Source organism: Plectropomus leopardus, chromosome 5 (assembly GCF_008729295.1).
Source record: "Plectropomus leopardus isolate mb chromosome 5, YSFRI_Pleo_2.0, whole genome shotgun sequence".
Classification (NCBI taxonomy): Eukaryota; Metazoa; Chordata; class Actinopteri; order Perciformes; family Serranidae; genus Plectropomus; species Plectropomus leopardus.
In genome coordinates, this window is record NC_056467.1 from 10,640,759 (window position 1) to 10,658,378 (window position 17,620).

General features: G+C 40.0%; 2 protein-coding genes across 2 annotated transcripts in view; one reads left to right on the top strand and one right to left on the bottom strand.

Annotated features, from left to right (window-relative positions):
• atm (ATM serine/threonine kinase) overlaps positions 1–4,932 on the bottom strand; it is a 31,514-nt gene extending 26,582 nt beyond the window's left edge. Inside the window, exons 1-9 of the mRNA XM_042486751.1 lie at positions 4,840–4,932; positions 4,438–4,551; positions 3,760–3,878; positions 3,169–3,314; positions 2,774–2,938; positions 2,365–2,530; positions 2,005–2,243; positions 821–990; positions 487–665 (exon numbers count right to left, since the gene is read on the bottom strand). Of these exons, the coding sequence (XP_042342685.1) occupies positions 487–665; positions 821–990; positions 2,005–2,243; positions 2,365–2,530; positions 2,774–2,938; positions 3,169–3,314; positions 3,760–3,878; positions 4,438–4,509 (1,256 nt within the window). The 5' untranslated portion in view covers positions 4,510–4,551; positions 4,840–4,932. The remainder of the gene's footprint in view (positions 1–486; positions 666–820; positions 991–2,004; positions 2,244–2,364; positions 2,531–2,773; positions 2,939–3,168; positions 3,315–3,759; positions 3,879–4,437; positions 4,552–4,839) is intronic.
• Positions 4,933–5,316: 384 nt separating this feature from the next.
• npat (nuclear protein, ataxia-telangiectasia locus) lies at positions 5,317–17,497 on the top strand. The gene is made up of 17 exons (XM_042486776.1): positions 5,317–5,499; positions 5,707–5,825; positions 5,930–5,990; positions 6,652–6,724; positions 6,875–6,915; positions 7,316–7,562; positions 7,949–8,023; positions 9,003–9,126; positions 9,663–9,754; positions 9,903–9,984; positions 10,147–10,243; positions 10,368–10,484; positions 11,230–12,555; positions 12,962–13,062; positions 14,137–14,221; positions 14,387–15,756; positions 16,747–17,497. Exons 1-17 carry the CDS (start codon positions 5,463–5,465, stop codon positions 16,825–16,827), a joined length of 4,128 nt encoding a protein of 1,375 aa, XP_042342710.1. The 5' UTR covers positions 5,317–5,462; the 3' UTR covers positions 16,828–17,497.
• Positions 17,498–17,620: the final 123 nt, after the last annotated feature.

Genomic DNA, 17,620 nt, shown 5'->3' on the forward strand with positions numbered 1-17,620 from the left:
TCAGAGAAGCAACAGGCTAATTTGTGTGTTTTTCTATAACAAAATTAAGTTTTAAAAACATGGAAAGAAGGCAATGAGCAATTTAAGAAAAAAATACCCCCAAAAATAAATAAACGGCCTTAGTTTAAATATTACAATTATATATTTTTTTCAAATGATCCTCTCTCCCTTTTTAAAGCTCATTTCAGACCAATTTTTGTCACCTTTTACTGGTTATCTTTTCCTTTTTTTCAGTTTATGGGATATTTCCTATTTCATGCCAAGCTGCTGATTGCCTTTTCTCCCAATTGTTGTTGTTTTTTTTTTTAAGAAATCAAACCAATTTGCCCATGTTGCAAAGGTTTAAATGCTTGTGAAAGGCATCTGAAGGCAGCACAAAAAAAACCTGGTGTCAATCCAGGTTTCAAAGGGTTAAGCGACCATGCTCAGTGATAACTTGTTTACCTTTAAAATGTTCTTATATTAATTGTATTGTGAATTTCATACCATGGAATGATATCAAAGTCATTATGCTGAGGCTGCAGATGGTCCCGCAGGACCTCCCAACCCAATTCAATACGCCGCCGCTTGCTGGCTGCTCCATGGGTGGGACTGCCCATGTGCGTGGCTCTGAGGGAGGCCTGGGTCACCTCCAAGACGTGGGTGTCATCGTCATCACTGAACAGCTACATGCAAGAAACAAAAAGAGATTAAGGAAATATTGTTGTCAAGGTGAACAAACAGCCCTGCAATATCTAAATCGCTCAAATCAGCTTTAGAATTGCTTAAAGGTTGAAATTGTGACTTTCTGTATAAATATTTGAGACTTGATCTGTGTTACCTGATGACAAATGTCAGCTGTGAGCTCAATGAGATTGTCTTTAACAGCTATGTGTCGAGTCCCTGTGATGTACTTCCCTCTGCTGCCTATATGACTAATTTCTCGGATTAAAGCATCATACAGGTTGTACAGCAGACTCCGCCACCTGGTCCAGTCCTCAGCATGAGCACCTAAAATATGAGAGAGGGGACAACTAGTTAAAGGAATATTTTGTTTTTCTCATACACTCAATGAAGAATCCAAAAACAGAGAATATTCTTGAAGAACAGAAGTAACAGGGGATCGTGTTTAAAGGAATAATTTACCCACAAATTGACCGTTTGTATGTGCTCTGTAAAGCACTTTAAATAGCCCTGTTGTACGTAAATATGCTATACAAGTAAACCTGCCTTTTCTTGCCATCAGTTAGTCACTTTGAATATGTAAGAAAAACTGCTTTTCATGTATGCTTCCACAAAAAAACCCCTGAATATATTGACTGATTTCAGATCACATTAATTACAGCAAAACTATATAAAAAAAATCTGTTAACAAACTCTCACATATCTCATGCACCATAATCCAAGTCATTTTCACTTAAAAAACCTTAGTATAGGAATCTATATTTGAAAAGGGCATCAATAACTTTCACTTTAAGTTCAGTTTTTGTTTATTAGCAATTGATATTCAAATTATTATTATGTGGGTTAAGTGTTCCTTAATGGTTGTTTAAGGTTACCTGTGATTTTAAATATTGTACTTTGTCACCCTTAAATCATAAGTTTACTTATTGCCAACAATAAATCCCAAGCTCAGCCAATGGTTTTCAATAATGTCATGATGATAAATCGTATTTTAGGGTGTTTTAGTTGATGAAATTTGCAAAGATTGCTTAATATCTGTAATCCGTCACAATTCATCTGAAGTTACCTTTATTTTGTTTCAAGTTTTTGTCACAGTGACATTATTATCACTCATAAAGCAGTCGACCTTCCTGACATCTTTTCTTGGTGGTGCAATTTGAACTTTTAAGATTAAGTTAGACAGATTTCTTTCTTCACAGCTTGGAGAAGTCAAATCAGTGGAACTATATATAAACTATACACAACCGACAATAAAGCCTGTCTACCACACAAGGACAGCCAAAGGTGTCAAAACAACTCCAAATAAAACTGGTTTCAAAGAAAAAGGAAGGATCACTCTACCTGTATCTTGTGTCTTGGCTCCTTTGGGGTGGTGAACACAAATCTGCAGGTTAAAGAACTCCACAATCTCCTCTTTGAGAGCAGCACTGGGCCTCATATCCGCCCAGACATACAGTATGGAAGGCAGGAGCTCCTCTCCCAGGTGACACACTCTCATCCGACAATTCATTGCCGCAGACCTCAAGAAGATGTTGAGAGCTGAGACGAGGTGCTCCAAAACAGCCAAGTGTTTCTCCTGCCTAACAGGGTCACGGGATTTTGAAAAAGAGAACATCTGTTTATTTTGTCGGTGTACATTATGTTCTCAAGAAATTTGGATGAGAACTGATGGTAAAACAAAATGATGTTAAAAGTCTTCACCTGGCATTTAGAAGTGCTTTGGAGAAAAATCTGAACAGAGAGTTGTTGAATCCGTCAGTCTGCGTGCAGCAGCCCTGCACCACTGTGTGGATCACTCTGCTCACCAAAACACGGTTGATGGACTTGCATGAAGTGTTGAACAAGTCGCAGTACAAGTCCAAAAGATCTTTGGATAACAAAAATGAACAGAAGGGATTCAGTAAACTGAGTAGGCAAGATGGTATTACAATATCAGTCATCAGTAATAACGCCGTAATGCAAATGACAAATAAGATTAGAAGTTATGAAATGTTGCTAAAATATTATTTACATAAATGATAATTTTGTTTTTTTTGTTTAAAAACTTACTAATAAATCTACCTTCTACCTTCTAAAAAACACATATTATTCAAATGAATATCCTACTGACTGTGCCACTGCTGTGGAGGGATGTCACACCAGTACTTGCGGACACAGAGGATGTCCTTCACTAGGAGGCTGCTATAATCTTCTCCATAAGCTGAACAGCTGTATGAATTCTGAAGGACGTCTATCACATGTTTCAGCATCTCACTGCACTTTAGACGCGGCCCGCCTGCAGAGAGAGAGAGAAAGAGAGAGACACTATACAGTAACTGAAGTCTCAACAGTTTGTTTAACTGCTCAGAAACTCTGCTGTTTTTTTGTCAGGTGAATGAGTCGCACGACGTAACAAAAAATGGCATTGAAACACATGTAGAACAAAACATATTTTAATTTAATATGACACCTAAATTGCATTGTATTGTAAGCTACTATTGGATCTCGCAAAGACAGTGTCCTTACGTTTGTTAGCATAGCGAATGAAGTATTTGATCAAGCTGCACATTTCAGCCATCTTCTTCTGCCGTGTGGCCAGTGTGGTTGCAGTGACGTTGGATTTACTTGATTGCATGCTTTCTGTCTCCTTCTGGACATAACGCTGCAGAAATCTGACAAAGGGGGAAAAAACAAGACGGAAAATGTTTAATTTTTAAGGCCTCTGACAGAAAACTGAACCTAATATAACCAAAACTCTTGCATGAGCACAATTTACAGGTAACTTATTGTGGAACATTTTGGAATAAATCTCCAATTCTAAATATAAAAACCCAACATATTTACTGTTTTGTTAAGTACAGTAAGCCAAATTTGCATTTGGCTGCTGCCCACACAAAGCTTCCAGGAAGTCAGCAGGTATCTATTTGTGAGTAAATAAAAGTGAAACTAATCCGATAAGATGGAAACAGACTAGGTCTTTTGTTTTAGTAGATGAGGTACAAAACAACACCAAGGTTGCAAGCTTAAGTAAAGATTTACAAGTTTGCAAGACATTAAACTTTATTAGATAACTACAGTATATGCAATGTGTTATGTATGAACAAAAAGGCAAAATACCTGAATACAGCATCCCATGTGAGTTGCTTAGAGCCTTTAACTTTAAGTCCGGAAGTACGATCCAACTCCTGCACAACCTCTGGACTTCGAAGGAGCCGTCTGAAGCGTTCAGCTTCTTTCTGCAGACATGAAGAGAGGACAAAAGTGTAGGATTAACACTACACTTCCTGGTTAAACCTAGCTACAATGATTTTAATACAATGATTCATTTTATTGTTTAAATGCAGTTTATAAGGGCTGACAGATTACTGGCCTGGCTGATTATTGGGGCAGATATTTGGCATTTTGCAGATTACATGTATGAGCTTTTTATTTTAATAACCAAAGGTGCAACAAAAAAGGTTTCTGCATTTACTTTGTAAAACCTCAGGGAGCTTTTTTTTTTTTTTTTGGAATTTTCACTTGATTTTATGAGAAAAGTTGCTGGGAACTTGCTATATTTGATGCTAAAAGTTTCAGTTTTGAGTAAACATTTGCTAAAGGCCTTAAAACAAAGTTTTGTGACAGAGTTTGTTATATTCCATATACTAAATATTGACAGAAAGATTTTTATTTATATTGTGAATGCATATCGGTTCCAGATATTGGTTATTGGTCTCATTAACTACTAATAATCGATATCGGTATCTGCCCTGAAAAAACAATATCGGTCAGCAGTTTATATGCAGGTGTGCTTACCTTCCTCTCTGTAGCTTTGTCATTCTCCAGCCCTCTGCAGCAGACCAGGAGATCATTAAGAGCCAGACTCATTGTGATTCACAGTGGATGAGGAGCAGCTCTCATCAATGTAGACTTTTCAACCCACGAGGACAGGATGTTGACAAGAGAGGCTGTTGTTATTCATCCACGTTGTGGACACAATACAATTACACAGCATAGCTGCCCCTATCCAAGCACTCCTGACAAACTATAAACGTAAAATAACAGTATTATTGGCTGTTAATTAACCTTAATACTGAAAATCACTCCGTATTTAGCCTAGCCTTGTAGACAAGCTACTTTAGCAACAAAACAGTGCGAGACTGGATTTAAACTTCATTCACAAACATACATTCAAACGCTCTCGGTCTGGTGACTGACCTCTAATGGTTGTAACTGAAGATACAGAGCTGTCACCCGTGCAGGTGTGGGTGTTTATGGAGGCGCTACGTTTCTGTAGTAGCCTGTCGCTGTGCTCCTGACAACTTTGCCATCTTGGCGTGCGTTGACAGACACGCGCGCGCACGCAGACAACGCAGGAAATTCCCGCCCCAGCTTCAGCAGTAAAGAGTCAACATCACTTCCTGGTCAGGGCTTGAACCGAGTGTGTCCGGTAACGTAAGTGCCAACGTTCAAGCAAACGAACTGTTTGGTCTGGTTCAATATTATTTGCGTTTTAAATAGCAATTATAAGTAATACGATATATATTACACTTATATGTGTGTATTTACCAGTCTGTATGTTGTTCAGGAGGTTAATGTTTCATATTGGACTACAACTACCAACATTCCAAGTGGCTGATTTATTTTGAAACTTCCGGGTTATACGTACTTGAGTTCCCCGCCTTTTGAATAAGCGATAGTGTCCTTAGGACGTCGCCCTCACAACGATATCACTGTTGTTTTTCTGATTTTACTCCATATAATGGACTCATGAGAGCTTTTTCTTGAACATGTAGCTTCCTACCTAACTCTTCACTCTTTATTTCAACAAACTGGCAGCCATGTTGCTACCATCCGACGTCGCCCGGCTTGTTTTGGGTAAGTCTGGGGTTGTCTGACGTAGCAAAGCTGTAGCTGGATTGTTAGCCAACAGAATGACTTAACTGTACACAGGCGACTAATAACTCAGTCGTTAACTGCTAACTAGCCACGGACAACGACAAACTGCCCTTTATTTGGGGGCAACTAGCGTTAATAGTTGAAGCTTTGTTTTGTTCATCTTACTGGATGTCTGTCCTTCTCCAGGGTACCTCCAAGAAGAGGGACTGTCGGCTACAGCCCGAGCTTTCATCCATGAGAGCACGAATCTAAAAGAATATGCCGAACACACCACTGAAGACGGGACGATTCCTGCTTGTGTGTTTGTAAGTGTGCCGACTGTGTCTGAGTAGCCCTCCCACAAACTGTTAACGAAGTGTCATCTAAATCACTGCAACTATCTATGATTCCTTGTTTTTCCTCCACACAGTCTGTCTTTGGGAAAGGCCTCACGACCATCTTAAATGAGTATGTAGCTGCCAAAACAAAAGGTGAGATTAAAACCAAACCATTAAAACCACTGACATGCGAAGTGATTGCAATGTGCTGCTGGGAGTCCTTGAGCCCTGGCATTAATGTGGATGTCGGTAGGCATGGGATGAGTTGCATCTTTAAAAAAAATGCCATATGATTGTCTTCTTTTCTTGTGTGAAAGTCAGAAAAATGTCACAATGTAGCAAAGGAAGACTTGCACATAGAACAAAAAACGATTATGACTTAAGTCTGGATTGCAACTGTACTGGCAGTGGAAAAAATGTGCATAGAGTGCAAACGTGCAAATGTTTCAGTCCATGCTGGACTTTCATCAGTGCAGAATGAGACATGCATACTGGTTCACCATATATATATATATAGGTCACTTTCTCTTACATGGGCACTCTATCCACATTTGCATATTTTTCACTGTCTGTACAGCCCTGCAACATGGAAGATAGAGATATTTGAAATGTAGACTGAAACATTTGCAAGTTTGCATTCTATGCACATTTTTTTCACTGTCTGTAAGATTTTCCAGTAGGACATTGCATTGTAACAAGATGATCAGTGTTATTCACTTCACCTATCACTGTTTTCTATGTTTTAGCTGATCGTGTATGATCTCATTTATGTGTCATGTTTGTACTGTTGGTAATTTGTCCATTTTTTTTAAAGAGTCTTGTCATGAAGTACCTGCCATGATGACTTCGTTGTGGAAAAAACTGGATTTTACACTCAACCAGATAAAGTATGTGAGCTTTAAGTTTCACAATCCAAATCACTGCGGTTATCTCAAATTAAAACTGACCACAATCTCAAATCTCAGTGTTATCTATTCAAATCTGGCATTGAGTTGGATTTGCATAACTAACCATTATTGTTTTATATCTTTCTGTAGGTCATTGCAGAATTCCCCCTCTATATCAGCAATTCAAAGAAGTAAGTCTGTTATTAGTTTGTCTATTTTACTTTAGTATTTTATTGCTTAATATCATTAATTCATTCATTACACTACTAGTACATAAGCATATACAGAGTATAGCAGTGTTTCCCATATTCTATTTTATTTACACGCACCCAAATACATTTGACTGCCATGAAGATTTTTGGGTCAGCTAACGCCATCATATAAATTAAATCAAAATGACTAAATCCACAAAATGTAGGACACAGTGGTGAATTCACTGAGTGTCCAAATAATCCGTTTAACCACCCTTAACACTGTAGTCAAACTATGATTGAAGATATAACCAGAAATACTAAATGATAAAAACTTGTTTGGGTCCTGTGTTTGCTCAGGCTTTGTACATAGATGTTTTAACTTCTGTGTTCATTGCAGCACGTTCACGCATTGGAGTGGCAAACATGGCAAGACAGCGGGTCTTGACTGTGGCTTCAGCTGGTGGTGTCATCTGCTCAACAGTTTCTGAAACAAGCTCCATCATCAGCCCTGCACTCACCTCCCACAGCATGCTCAGCCACTCCACTCCCGTGAGCTATACTGCGGCACACACCCGACCAGCTATCAGCAGTGGCTCACACCTGCCGATCCATGATACCAGCCGATTTCTAAATACACCAAGTCAGTATCATAAAACGTGCAGTGCTCTCTATATTGTTTGTTTTATTTACAGGGTAGTTGAGTTGACAGTTTTAAAGGCTTAGAAGGTTTGTTTTCACTTGCCTTAATGAATTGGTGGTCATTTCCACCATTGCTGATATAATGCAGTGGAGATGTTGAATCAAGCTGTGTCATGTTAAAGGAAATATTCTTTAAACAAAAGTAATCTTATTTCTGATAATTGCTTGAAAATGTGTCCTTATTGAAGCCCATATCTTTCTCCATCTTAAGGCCGTTGAAAGATTTAGCAAAGCTCTATCGGCTCATTGTATTTTTGCATGCTTGCAAGCTATCACACATCACAAAAAAAATTGCTTCTGTGTATTGTGTGACATAATGTGTCCTTTACAGGGGATCACCTATACAGGTAGTTGTTTCAGAACAACGGCTAAATACAGGCCCGATGTCACCTGGACGACGGAAATGGTAAGGATGATTTTTATTGTTATAATTTAGTGCTACACTGGAATTTCTAAATGTGATACAAAACCTGAAAACCATTACCATGCGATACCATTTTCTGTTACCACTGGGAGAAATTGACAGTCATATATATATATATATATATATATATATATATATATATATATATATATATATATATATATATATATATATATATATATATATATATATATATATATATATATATATATATATAAAACATGACAACAACACCAATTTCATTAGAGTTGAATTTCATTCACATTTCTTATCTTGGTTAGTAGCAGAGTAGTAAACATGAACGATAAAACTTTTTGCATTAATGAAAACAGTATTCGGGTTATGGGTTAGGGATAAAAAAGTTTAAAAGCCTCTGAGATTGTCAAACATTCAGAATGCTATAAAATGAAAGTGAAAAATACAATACACTTCCTTATCCTAGTATATCTTAACTTATTGAACAAACATTTTTTGTTTTTATTTCACACCGGCTTTGACAGTGACAAATATATATTGTCCATGGCAATAAAGCCCCTTTGGATTGAGTTGAATTGTACTATTGTACATTAACTTGACAATGCTGCTGTCGAGGTGCAGAACTAAAGTACAGAAATGCATGTTAATGCATTGTCTTTTTCTCAGAAGATATTTAAAATTGTCATGACGGTAAATAAAAAAGCAAAGGTGTAAATTATAAAATGATTGGTAGTTGAATTCAATTTAGCTGCTTCAGTTTCTGAGTCTGTTAATTACACACTGTCACTGTCACACCGTCATGATTTACTGTGACTAAAACGAGTCGAAAAGTCTCCAAAGTAAAAAATATTGATTGGCTTGTCAGATTGAGGCTTTTAGTTTGTAGTGTCTTTGAATGAGATTGCACTTTATAGTGGTCATATTGTTACGTTCATGCTTTGTGCATGTTGGCAATTACCTCTATAATGTTTTCTGTTGCCCTCAGGGACACCCCCAGGAAGAGAGGTGGTGCTCAGAGTGGGTCAAGTGCCCCTGGCAGATGTGCCATGACTGTCAGTACGCCCAACGCAGAACCCCAACCTGAGGAGGCCGTCGATGAGAACTTTCCTGTAAGTAGATCTGTATGTTAGCGGTTGGTTTTCTGCAACACTGAGAACATTTTCACAAAAAAGAAGCATTTTCTCCTCATGCAGTCATCTTGGTCCATCTTGTAAAACTAATATGGGCTAAATTACCTGTAGATTGTCAGAATTTTAGGAAACCTGAAGTAAATATGTTTTTGATCAAGTATAGTGAATGACAGGATCTTCCAGACACAGATAAATCAGGCTTAAACATTAAACTCTAAACAAGTTTGATCTGGTTTAAGTGCATATTTTGGTTAGTTGTGAAGCATCAACACTGACTGAATCTTTTATGTATTATGTAGCGAGCTCAGGGGTGGAGGGGTTAAAAGGAACTGTTGTCTCTTAGACTCGATAATAGTAAGTGACCAAAGCACCTCTGTGTCTCGAGGAGCAGTAGGTGATAGTAGAATATCTTCTCGTCAGAAATGGCACGCTTTCTCTTGAATGTATTCTTCTTTCCTTTTTTTTGTAATGATTCATGCTTTTTGTGACTTGCCAACACACGCTTTTCTGCACAGCAACTTGTGATACAAAGTGCACGGGACAAGATATTAGGGGACAGATCGTTACAGGAGAAGCTTGCTGAAAACATCAACAAAATCCTCGCCAAGTAAGTGTTGACTTGGAACTCTGCATTGCCTCACTGTTTATGTATTAGGTTGTTGTGGTAGATCATTTCTGATTTTGTCAATGGCAGCCAAAACCATTACATGACTGCAAGTCTGCATGACTGTAACTCTGTTTCATCTCTTTATCAGCGAGCCCACACCCCAATCAACAAAGGCCCCTTCAAGTACAGTGGAGGCAGACCAGTCTATAGATGAAATCCTCGGTTTACAGGTGCTGAAAAAATATAAACACTAATATCATAACAGCGTTATTTATGTATTTATTTTCAAAAATGTTCTTCATAAATAGTTATAACTGACAATAACAATCAAGCTTTGCTTATTTTTATGTGTGTCTTTAATATTACTTTCTGGCACATGTCCGATGTTACAGGGGGAAATCCACATGAGTGATGATGCCATACATGACATTTTGGAACAAACAGAGTCTGACCCAGCTTTTCACGCCCTGTTTGAGCTCTTCGATTACAGTAACTATGGCCTATGTTGCTTTTGCTTTGTCTGTTGTGTAGATTTCTCCCTAATCAGCTCAGTTTAATGATGTAATAAAGCATGAGGCCATTTCAAAACAGACTTTATAATGTGTATTTGCAGATAAAACCAAATTCCCTGAAAGTGAAGCAGGGGATGGAGATATTAGCAATAGTCCAGAAGAGAGCGACGCTGCTGGACCTTCATCTACAGTCGGACCCCTTCAGAGTGATGAGCCAGGTATTCTTACAATCCAATACAGCAGTAGGCTCTCAGCAGAAGAAAACATGCATGTCGTCTTTGATTACCGTTTGCCTCTCACAGGCCAAGGCAGGTTTCTTAAATCGAAAGTTCGGAAGGGAGCTTAGCATGAAGGTTTTTCTCACTGAGGGCTGCAGAGTGAGAAACAGACCGTCAGTGGTCCACGAAATCAAGTTTTCAGTTACATTGTTGTTGTCAAGAATGCTAACATCTCAGCAAAGCTTAGCACTTGGCTCCCTCCTTGTCTATGTCATTAGTGCGTGTCAAGAGTAGGACAAACTCTTTTGAGCTTCACAAGAGTTTGCAGACACACCACACTTTATGATGACTGCAGACTTTGGTCAACAATATCATAGTCTTTTATAGTCTTTACATAGAAAAGATGTTGGTTTTGTGGCAAATGCTAATTGCTGATGTTGATTTTGAAAATCGGTGTTAAACATTCATGTTTTTTTTTTAATTTGCCCTAAGTCAGTGTTTATCTGCCTCTATACAAGTTGTTTTATTTATCAGCAGCTATCAAATAAAACAGAATTAATTTTATTGTCAAAACAACCCCACTTTATCCAACTTGCTTTCTAACTTTCATCAAACTGCACGATGTACAGGTGGAATATCAGCCAAAAATAAAATAAAAACTGTTATACCCCTACAGAACACAGAGCTGTGTCAAATACAAAGACAAAGACAGACTAATCATCAAATATTTGATTGTATTTTTCAGGCACTACATTCAGAGAAGCCAATGCTTTGGATACAGTGAAGATGAGAGCTGGACAGGAGCGTAAGACCAGAAAATCCACCGCTCCCATCTTTTTAAAGAAAACAATTCTTGGCCCCAGTGGCAGAGCATCCAGAATTGAAAATAGTTCAGCCAAATTGTTAGTGAGTCATGGGGAGCACCGAGGTGTCTCATCTGCTGCAGTGGACACGAACAGAAAAGAAAAGGCCTCACTTTTTAATAACAGTGTTTTTGTTACACCAATGGATATTGATGAATCATTGAATACGCCTCCCCCTCCTGCAGACAATATGGCCACTGAGGACAGCACCTCCATCACATCTGTCCCCACTGAAACAACCCCTCTTCCCTCTGCTGCATATGCAGTGCCGGAAGCAACATCGAATGTTGACAAAAAACAGCAGCATGAACAAGCACAAGGAACCAAAGTGCAATCTGCTATAGCCCCTCCTACCTTTTTGTTTCCTTTACAAGTTGAACAGAACAACACTCCAACGCAGACTGCTGACCTACCTCATTCGTCACTTTCACGTAGTGGAAGAGACACTCCATCAGGGTCTGCTTTCTTGGTAACACCTGAATCTGCCTCTTGCACATCTGCTTCTAGCAGTGCCACACTTACAACTGTCTCTGCCTCACTCTCATCAGTGTCCGCTGCTGCACCATTCACAGCAACACCTGGCTTAGCCACATCTGCTTCTACCTCTACAACGCTTACAGCTGCACCTGCATCCTCCTCCTCTTGTGCCCCAGAAGGTGCAGCACCTGATCCTGCAACCTCCAGTCAAGCCACCCCAGGCAAAGCTGCAGCTGATTCCAGTAATATAGTTTCTTTAAAGATCATCATCACAGATAACCAGGATGAGGAGTCTTCCAGTGACAAGGCCTTGAGTCAGGCCATTTCTAGTATTTCCGGAGACAAGATACCCACAATCTATCTTTCCTCTCCAGCAAAGTCCTCTGGAGTCCCTGGCACACCAAAGGCCAACTTGGATGAGGCAGCACAGGCCGTTAGTGGCTTGCAAAGCTCTGAGGGACATGCCAGTCCTCTTAGCTGTAAGGCTGGGGCTCTACTCGCTTCCCCATTATCAGGGACATCACAGGCCCAGCAAAATTATATAATTCAACTACCCCTGGATGCCACCAACACTGCCCTTCAAGGAGCTGCAGCCAGCTACATCTTTTTGACTGAGCCCCCAACTACAGACAGACAGCTGCTACTCTCTGCTGGTGTCTCAAAGGGGCAGCCTTTACACACCAACCAGTATGGAATGACCACACCAACTCGCTCACGAGGCTTTTCCACTGGTAAGAGTCGTAAACTCAGTCTCACGTCAATATCAGGAGCTGGCTTTGATTTTTGCAGTTGTAAGTTTTGATGTTTAGATTGTCATCCTTATTTATAGTATTCGTTGATGGACTTTGGGCTGGACAAAGTATTGATAATGTCACTTCTGCCCCATTTGTGAACGTGTGATAATGTGGAGTTCTGTTCCTAAGGAGCAATGTACAATTTGGTGCTTGTTCGCATTAACACATGGGTTACAGTGCAAAATAACAGCTAATATTAACACTTCTAACTGAGGTTACTCAGACTGCAATTTCCAGAAACGCTGTTGACAGGCAACATTCTTTTTTGACCCTAATTTTTGTTTTTTGTTCTTTATCAGCGTTTGTATTATTTCTGAAAAATAATCTGAGTCTTTCCGTGCAGGGTCAACACTCATTTTACCATCACCAGTCAAACCCGTGATGCTTCCTGTTTCTGTGGTGGGGCAGAATACTGTGGGGAAGGTCCAGATGGTGTCCAATCAGGTAACAAAGCTTTATCTGCAGTTTGTAAGTTTGTTTCTAACCAATTTCACCTGAAGGGGAAAGGGAGCCCCTGCCAATTTTCTAATAGCTCTGTGTTGTTGTTGTTGTTGTTGTTGGTATTACATTTTGACAAAAAACACTCAACCTTCCTCCGTGCTGCCAGCCCGGAGCTCACTGTTTATCTGCCTGCCGGCGGGGTTTTACATCTTTTTAAAGAATACTTTTTTGGCTTTTAATGCCTTTTATTATAGCGTAGTTACAGAGTGACAGGAAAGGGGGAGGGAGAATGGGGATGACACGCAGCAAAGGTCCACAAGCCAGAATTGAACCTGGGCCACTGCAAAGGACTCAGCCTTCATGGGGCGGACGCTCTACTCACTGAGCTAGAGGCCGTCCCAGGGGTTTCACATCTTTCAGTGGACAAGTAGGGAGCTCCGGGCACTGCAGCATGATGGGGGATTGAACCAAACACTGTTCAACTGCATACACTGTGGTAACTAATAATGACTTATTTGAAATGCTGCTTTGTCACTTTGTCACACTGCATTGACCGATCCGGCTCTTTGCTGCCAACGTCAATGCCATATTGGCAAGACTGGCCATCAGTGGACACGCTTCCAGCAATTCAAAGCAGAGAATATTAATTAATTTGTCATGATTTTGAAACCTAATTTTATAGACTTGGTGAAAGCTTTATTTAGCCATATTTGGTGGGGTAGTAAATGACATGCAAAAAGTTAAAGAAGCAAACATCCATAAAGAGGGTGCTGGAACCACATTAAAGTGCAAACGTTGAAAAGAGGAAGGTCTGCACACTTCAGCACCCTTTACAGCTTTTTTTTCTAATTGAGATACTCACAAATAAGTGACATTTAGAGCTACATGCTGGTCTTCAATCTGAAGAAGAGCACGTAGCTCGAAACGTCACTTATTTGGGGTGGTAAATGGCAATTTTTGTCTGTAATGTAACAAATTCCAAATGCACATTTCTTTATTCTTTAAGTGGACAGAAAGCCGTTAAGACTTTTGGCAAAGTCAAGAGCAATAACACCTATCATATTGTTGTATTTACAGCTTGTTGCAATACCAAAACCAGTACAGCAGTCAGAAACTGTTAAACCCAAGTCTCCCACAATGGCAATGAAACGGTCACCTGCTGGTAAGTCCTAAGTCACTTCGGAGCAGTGCTAGCTTGTGGTATATGGTTGAAAATGACGTAATATTCTTTCACTGTATGTTACCGTAGGATTGTCCAGTGTTTCTCTGCTTAATGTTTGAATGTCCCTTTCTCACTTCTCTGATCTTATTTTTATGTGAATTCCAGGCACAGAGCAGCACCATGTTGGTAAGTTGGCTCAACCTGTGTCAACTGGAAACACAGGCCAGCAGGATACAGCAAAGGGTTCTACACACAGGAGGATTTTGTGTTTTGACTCCTCTGCAGAAGTTCAACCACAAACCGCTAAAACAACAAGAACTACCACAACTCCAGCTACAAATACATCTCCATCACAATCTGTCCATCAGACTGAAAAAGACGACACACAGTCGGTGATGCGAACAAGACCTGCCATCTTGGGTGGCAACAAGCCCAAGAGGAGGGTGGAAATTATCAGATGCTCAGCAGATCCCCAGACTGGGGGAGGTTTCATGAAGGATGCAGAGAAGTCCATGCCTCCACAACAGCACCAGAAAGATCCTCTTAAAAAGAACTCTCGCAAACAAGATCATAGCATCCATACCCAAGAGTCTCAAAGTGCAAGTACCAGCAAGGTTGATGCCTCACAGCCTGAGACTTTGAAAAAGTCAGAATCAGGAAGAATATCAAAATCTATTGACAGAAAACACAATCATGATAAGGATGGTGATGCAGCAAAAGCTAAGGATTCTCACTCTTCTAGGTCATCGTCCTCTGATTCTGCTCCAAAATCAGGAACCAGAAAGGAGAAAGAAGAGAGCAGCAGGAAAGAACCTGCAGAAAAAGCTCCCGGCAAAGCACGTGAGGGGCGCACAGAGAAGAGGCAGTCCTCACAGGAGGTGCCAAATGTGACCGCAAACAAGGAAAATGAAATAAAGGGTGGCTTGCAAGAGCAGCAGTCGACAGCTTCATCCTCTGCATTGAGAGACTTAAGTCCTCCACCTGTCCCCCAGCCTGCATCTAATACTCAGTCAAAGGCTACAAAAGCACCATCAAAGACCAGCTCTCTGGCCAAACAGGCAGCTGAGATGCTGCAGGACATCCAGGGCCTAGGCTCTCCCTCCACCCCAGTCAAGAGGCCCACAGCGGGCAGTTCAGACCACACTCTTTCCAGGACCCTCGGGACTGGCCCTAACCAGGAGGTGTCCCCTGAACGTCCCAGGACTCCTTCCAGACATAAGAAAGGTAAAGATGGAGAGGGGACTCCCAAGCATCTAATGCCTCCCAACACCCCGGACATCCCCACCTGCAGCCCAGCCAGTGAGGCTGGCAGTGAAAACAGCATCAACATGGCTGCTCACACACTCATGATTCTGTCCCGTGCTGCCATCGCCAGGACAGGCACTCCGCTGAAGGACAGTTTGCGTCAGGAGGAAGTAGGAGAAAATTCTGCCACAAGTTCAAAGAACTCTAAGAAACGCAAGCTGTCTTCCCCTACAGCCAGCCCGTCTGCAAAGAAAGAGTCAAAACATTCTCCCAGCAAAAAGAAAGATCGGGTAAGCACAACACACATTTCCCATTTAGGAGGCATTTTCTGTAATAAACAAGTACCGCTTCAGCAGTATTCTGCTTTTAGATGCAGTTAGATTTAGGGCTGTAAATAATGACTATTATCAATCAGAATCAATTATTTTTGCAAATGATTGCTAGTCCTTCAAATGTCCTGGAAATGGCATAAAATGTTACAATTTCATAAAGCCCAAAGGGACATCTTCAAATTGCCTGTTTGCCTAAAGAACAAATCTATCAAAATAGTTGCATTAATTTTCTGTCGAGCAAATAATCAATTAATTTATTAATGGTTTACCTAGATTTTTTTCTTGTGTGGATATAATTTCACGATACATCAATTACAACCCTACAAAACTACCAATATTCTCTTGTTCTCTCAAGCACACTAATTACAAAATGTGGAGCCCGACAAAACAGCAAAGACTGTTGATAGCTGAGATCAGTTTCAACTTTGATCTTTGACGAGCTGAGTCTGAGATGTCCTAAAATGACCACAGTACAAAGGATAAACCCTTTTGTAGACATGGAGGTGTGATGCATTGGAAACTCTGTGGCCTTCAGGTGTGAACGTGTCTGTCCACATGCAGTCTGTCCTCAGTAACCTTAAACAGGATAAGCAGTTTACAGAGTGAACGGGTGGTTTTAGGTGACAATGTGGCCTTTACTCTGGTGCCACCATCAGACCAGTCTATATTTTTGCCTCATTCATGAAGAACTAAGAAGAGCTGAGTTGTCTGTCTCCAACCAACACTTGTGTTTTAGTGTGTGATATGTTTCATGTTTAAACTGGCCACAAGTTTCTCTTCTTGATTAGAAATTGTTGTGACTTCAACAGATAAACTGCCTTTTGGTATCAGTACTTTTCAGTTTGATTGTAATTCAATGTTAATTAATCTCATTAATGCCATTTAACAAAGAGGAATTTCTATGCATATTTCTGTCTTGTAATTCTGATTTTTGGTTTAAATCTTCAGGAAAGGAAGAAACTTGTAGAATGCTTTCCCCATGACTTGGATGTGGATAAGTTCCTGTCCTCACTTCACTATGATGAGTGAAACCGGACACACCAACAGGAAAGGACAACCATATCACTACCTGCTTAGGTTACTATCCAGGAATAGAACAAGCCATCTGCTAAACCAGTGCCTATGGTTCCTATTAGTAACCTTGCCCGAGACCTTATAAGCTGTAATGTCTCCTTCAGCCAATGACGGACTTTAATTCGGCTGAATGGTCTCCAGTGTGCCGTAGCAGCAGTAGGACAAAAATGGCATTTTGTTGTTGGTGGTGGTTTTTTATTCACATGCTCACTTCTGTTTAAATGATCGTTTTGAACTATAACAAAACAATAGGACACTGACATCATGGGTGCATGTTGGTAAAATGGGTGACATTTTCTTGGTCAATATTTGACTCTAATAAGTCAAGCTAAGGCTGACTAATAGGTTGGTATGTGAAAAAAAAATGTTATGTAATATCAACTAGTAACTGTAGTCTGAGCTCTCATTGGTTTTACTTTTTCATGTTCAAAGAAGTAAATGGTTAACTGATAAATATGAAATGCAATGTGAAGAATATATTTTATGGTATGTGTGTGGGTGTGTGCGCATGTGTGTATTTTACACTTTTTTGTTGTTGGTAGAATCAGACACACAAAATGGCTACAGTTGTTCAAATTTGCATACTCAGGCTTCATTCGGTGTTGTAATAAAACAAAGAATCAGTCTTGTCTGTTTTTTTTTTTCCTCAAAGTAGGCCCAGTTTCATTGTACAGAAAAAGGTATATAGGCACTGAACTCCTGAGCGTAATCTGCAAAAATGTGTGTATGTTGCAGGATGTGAGAATCC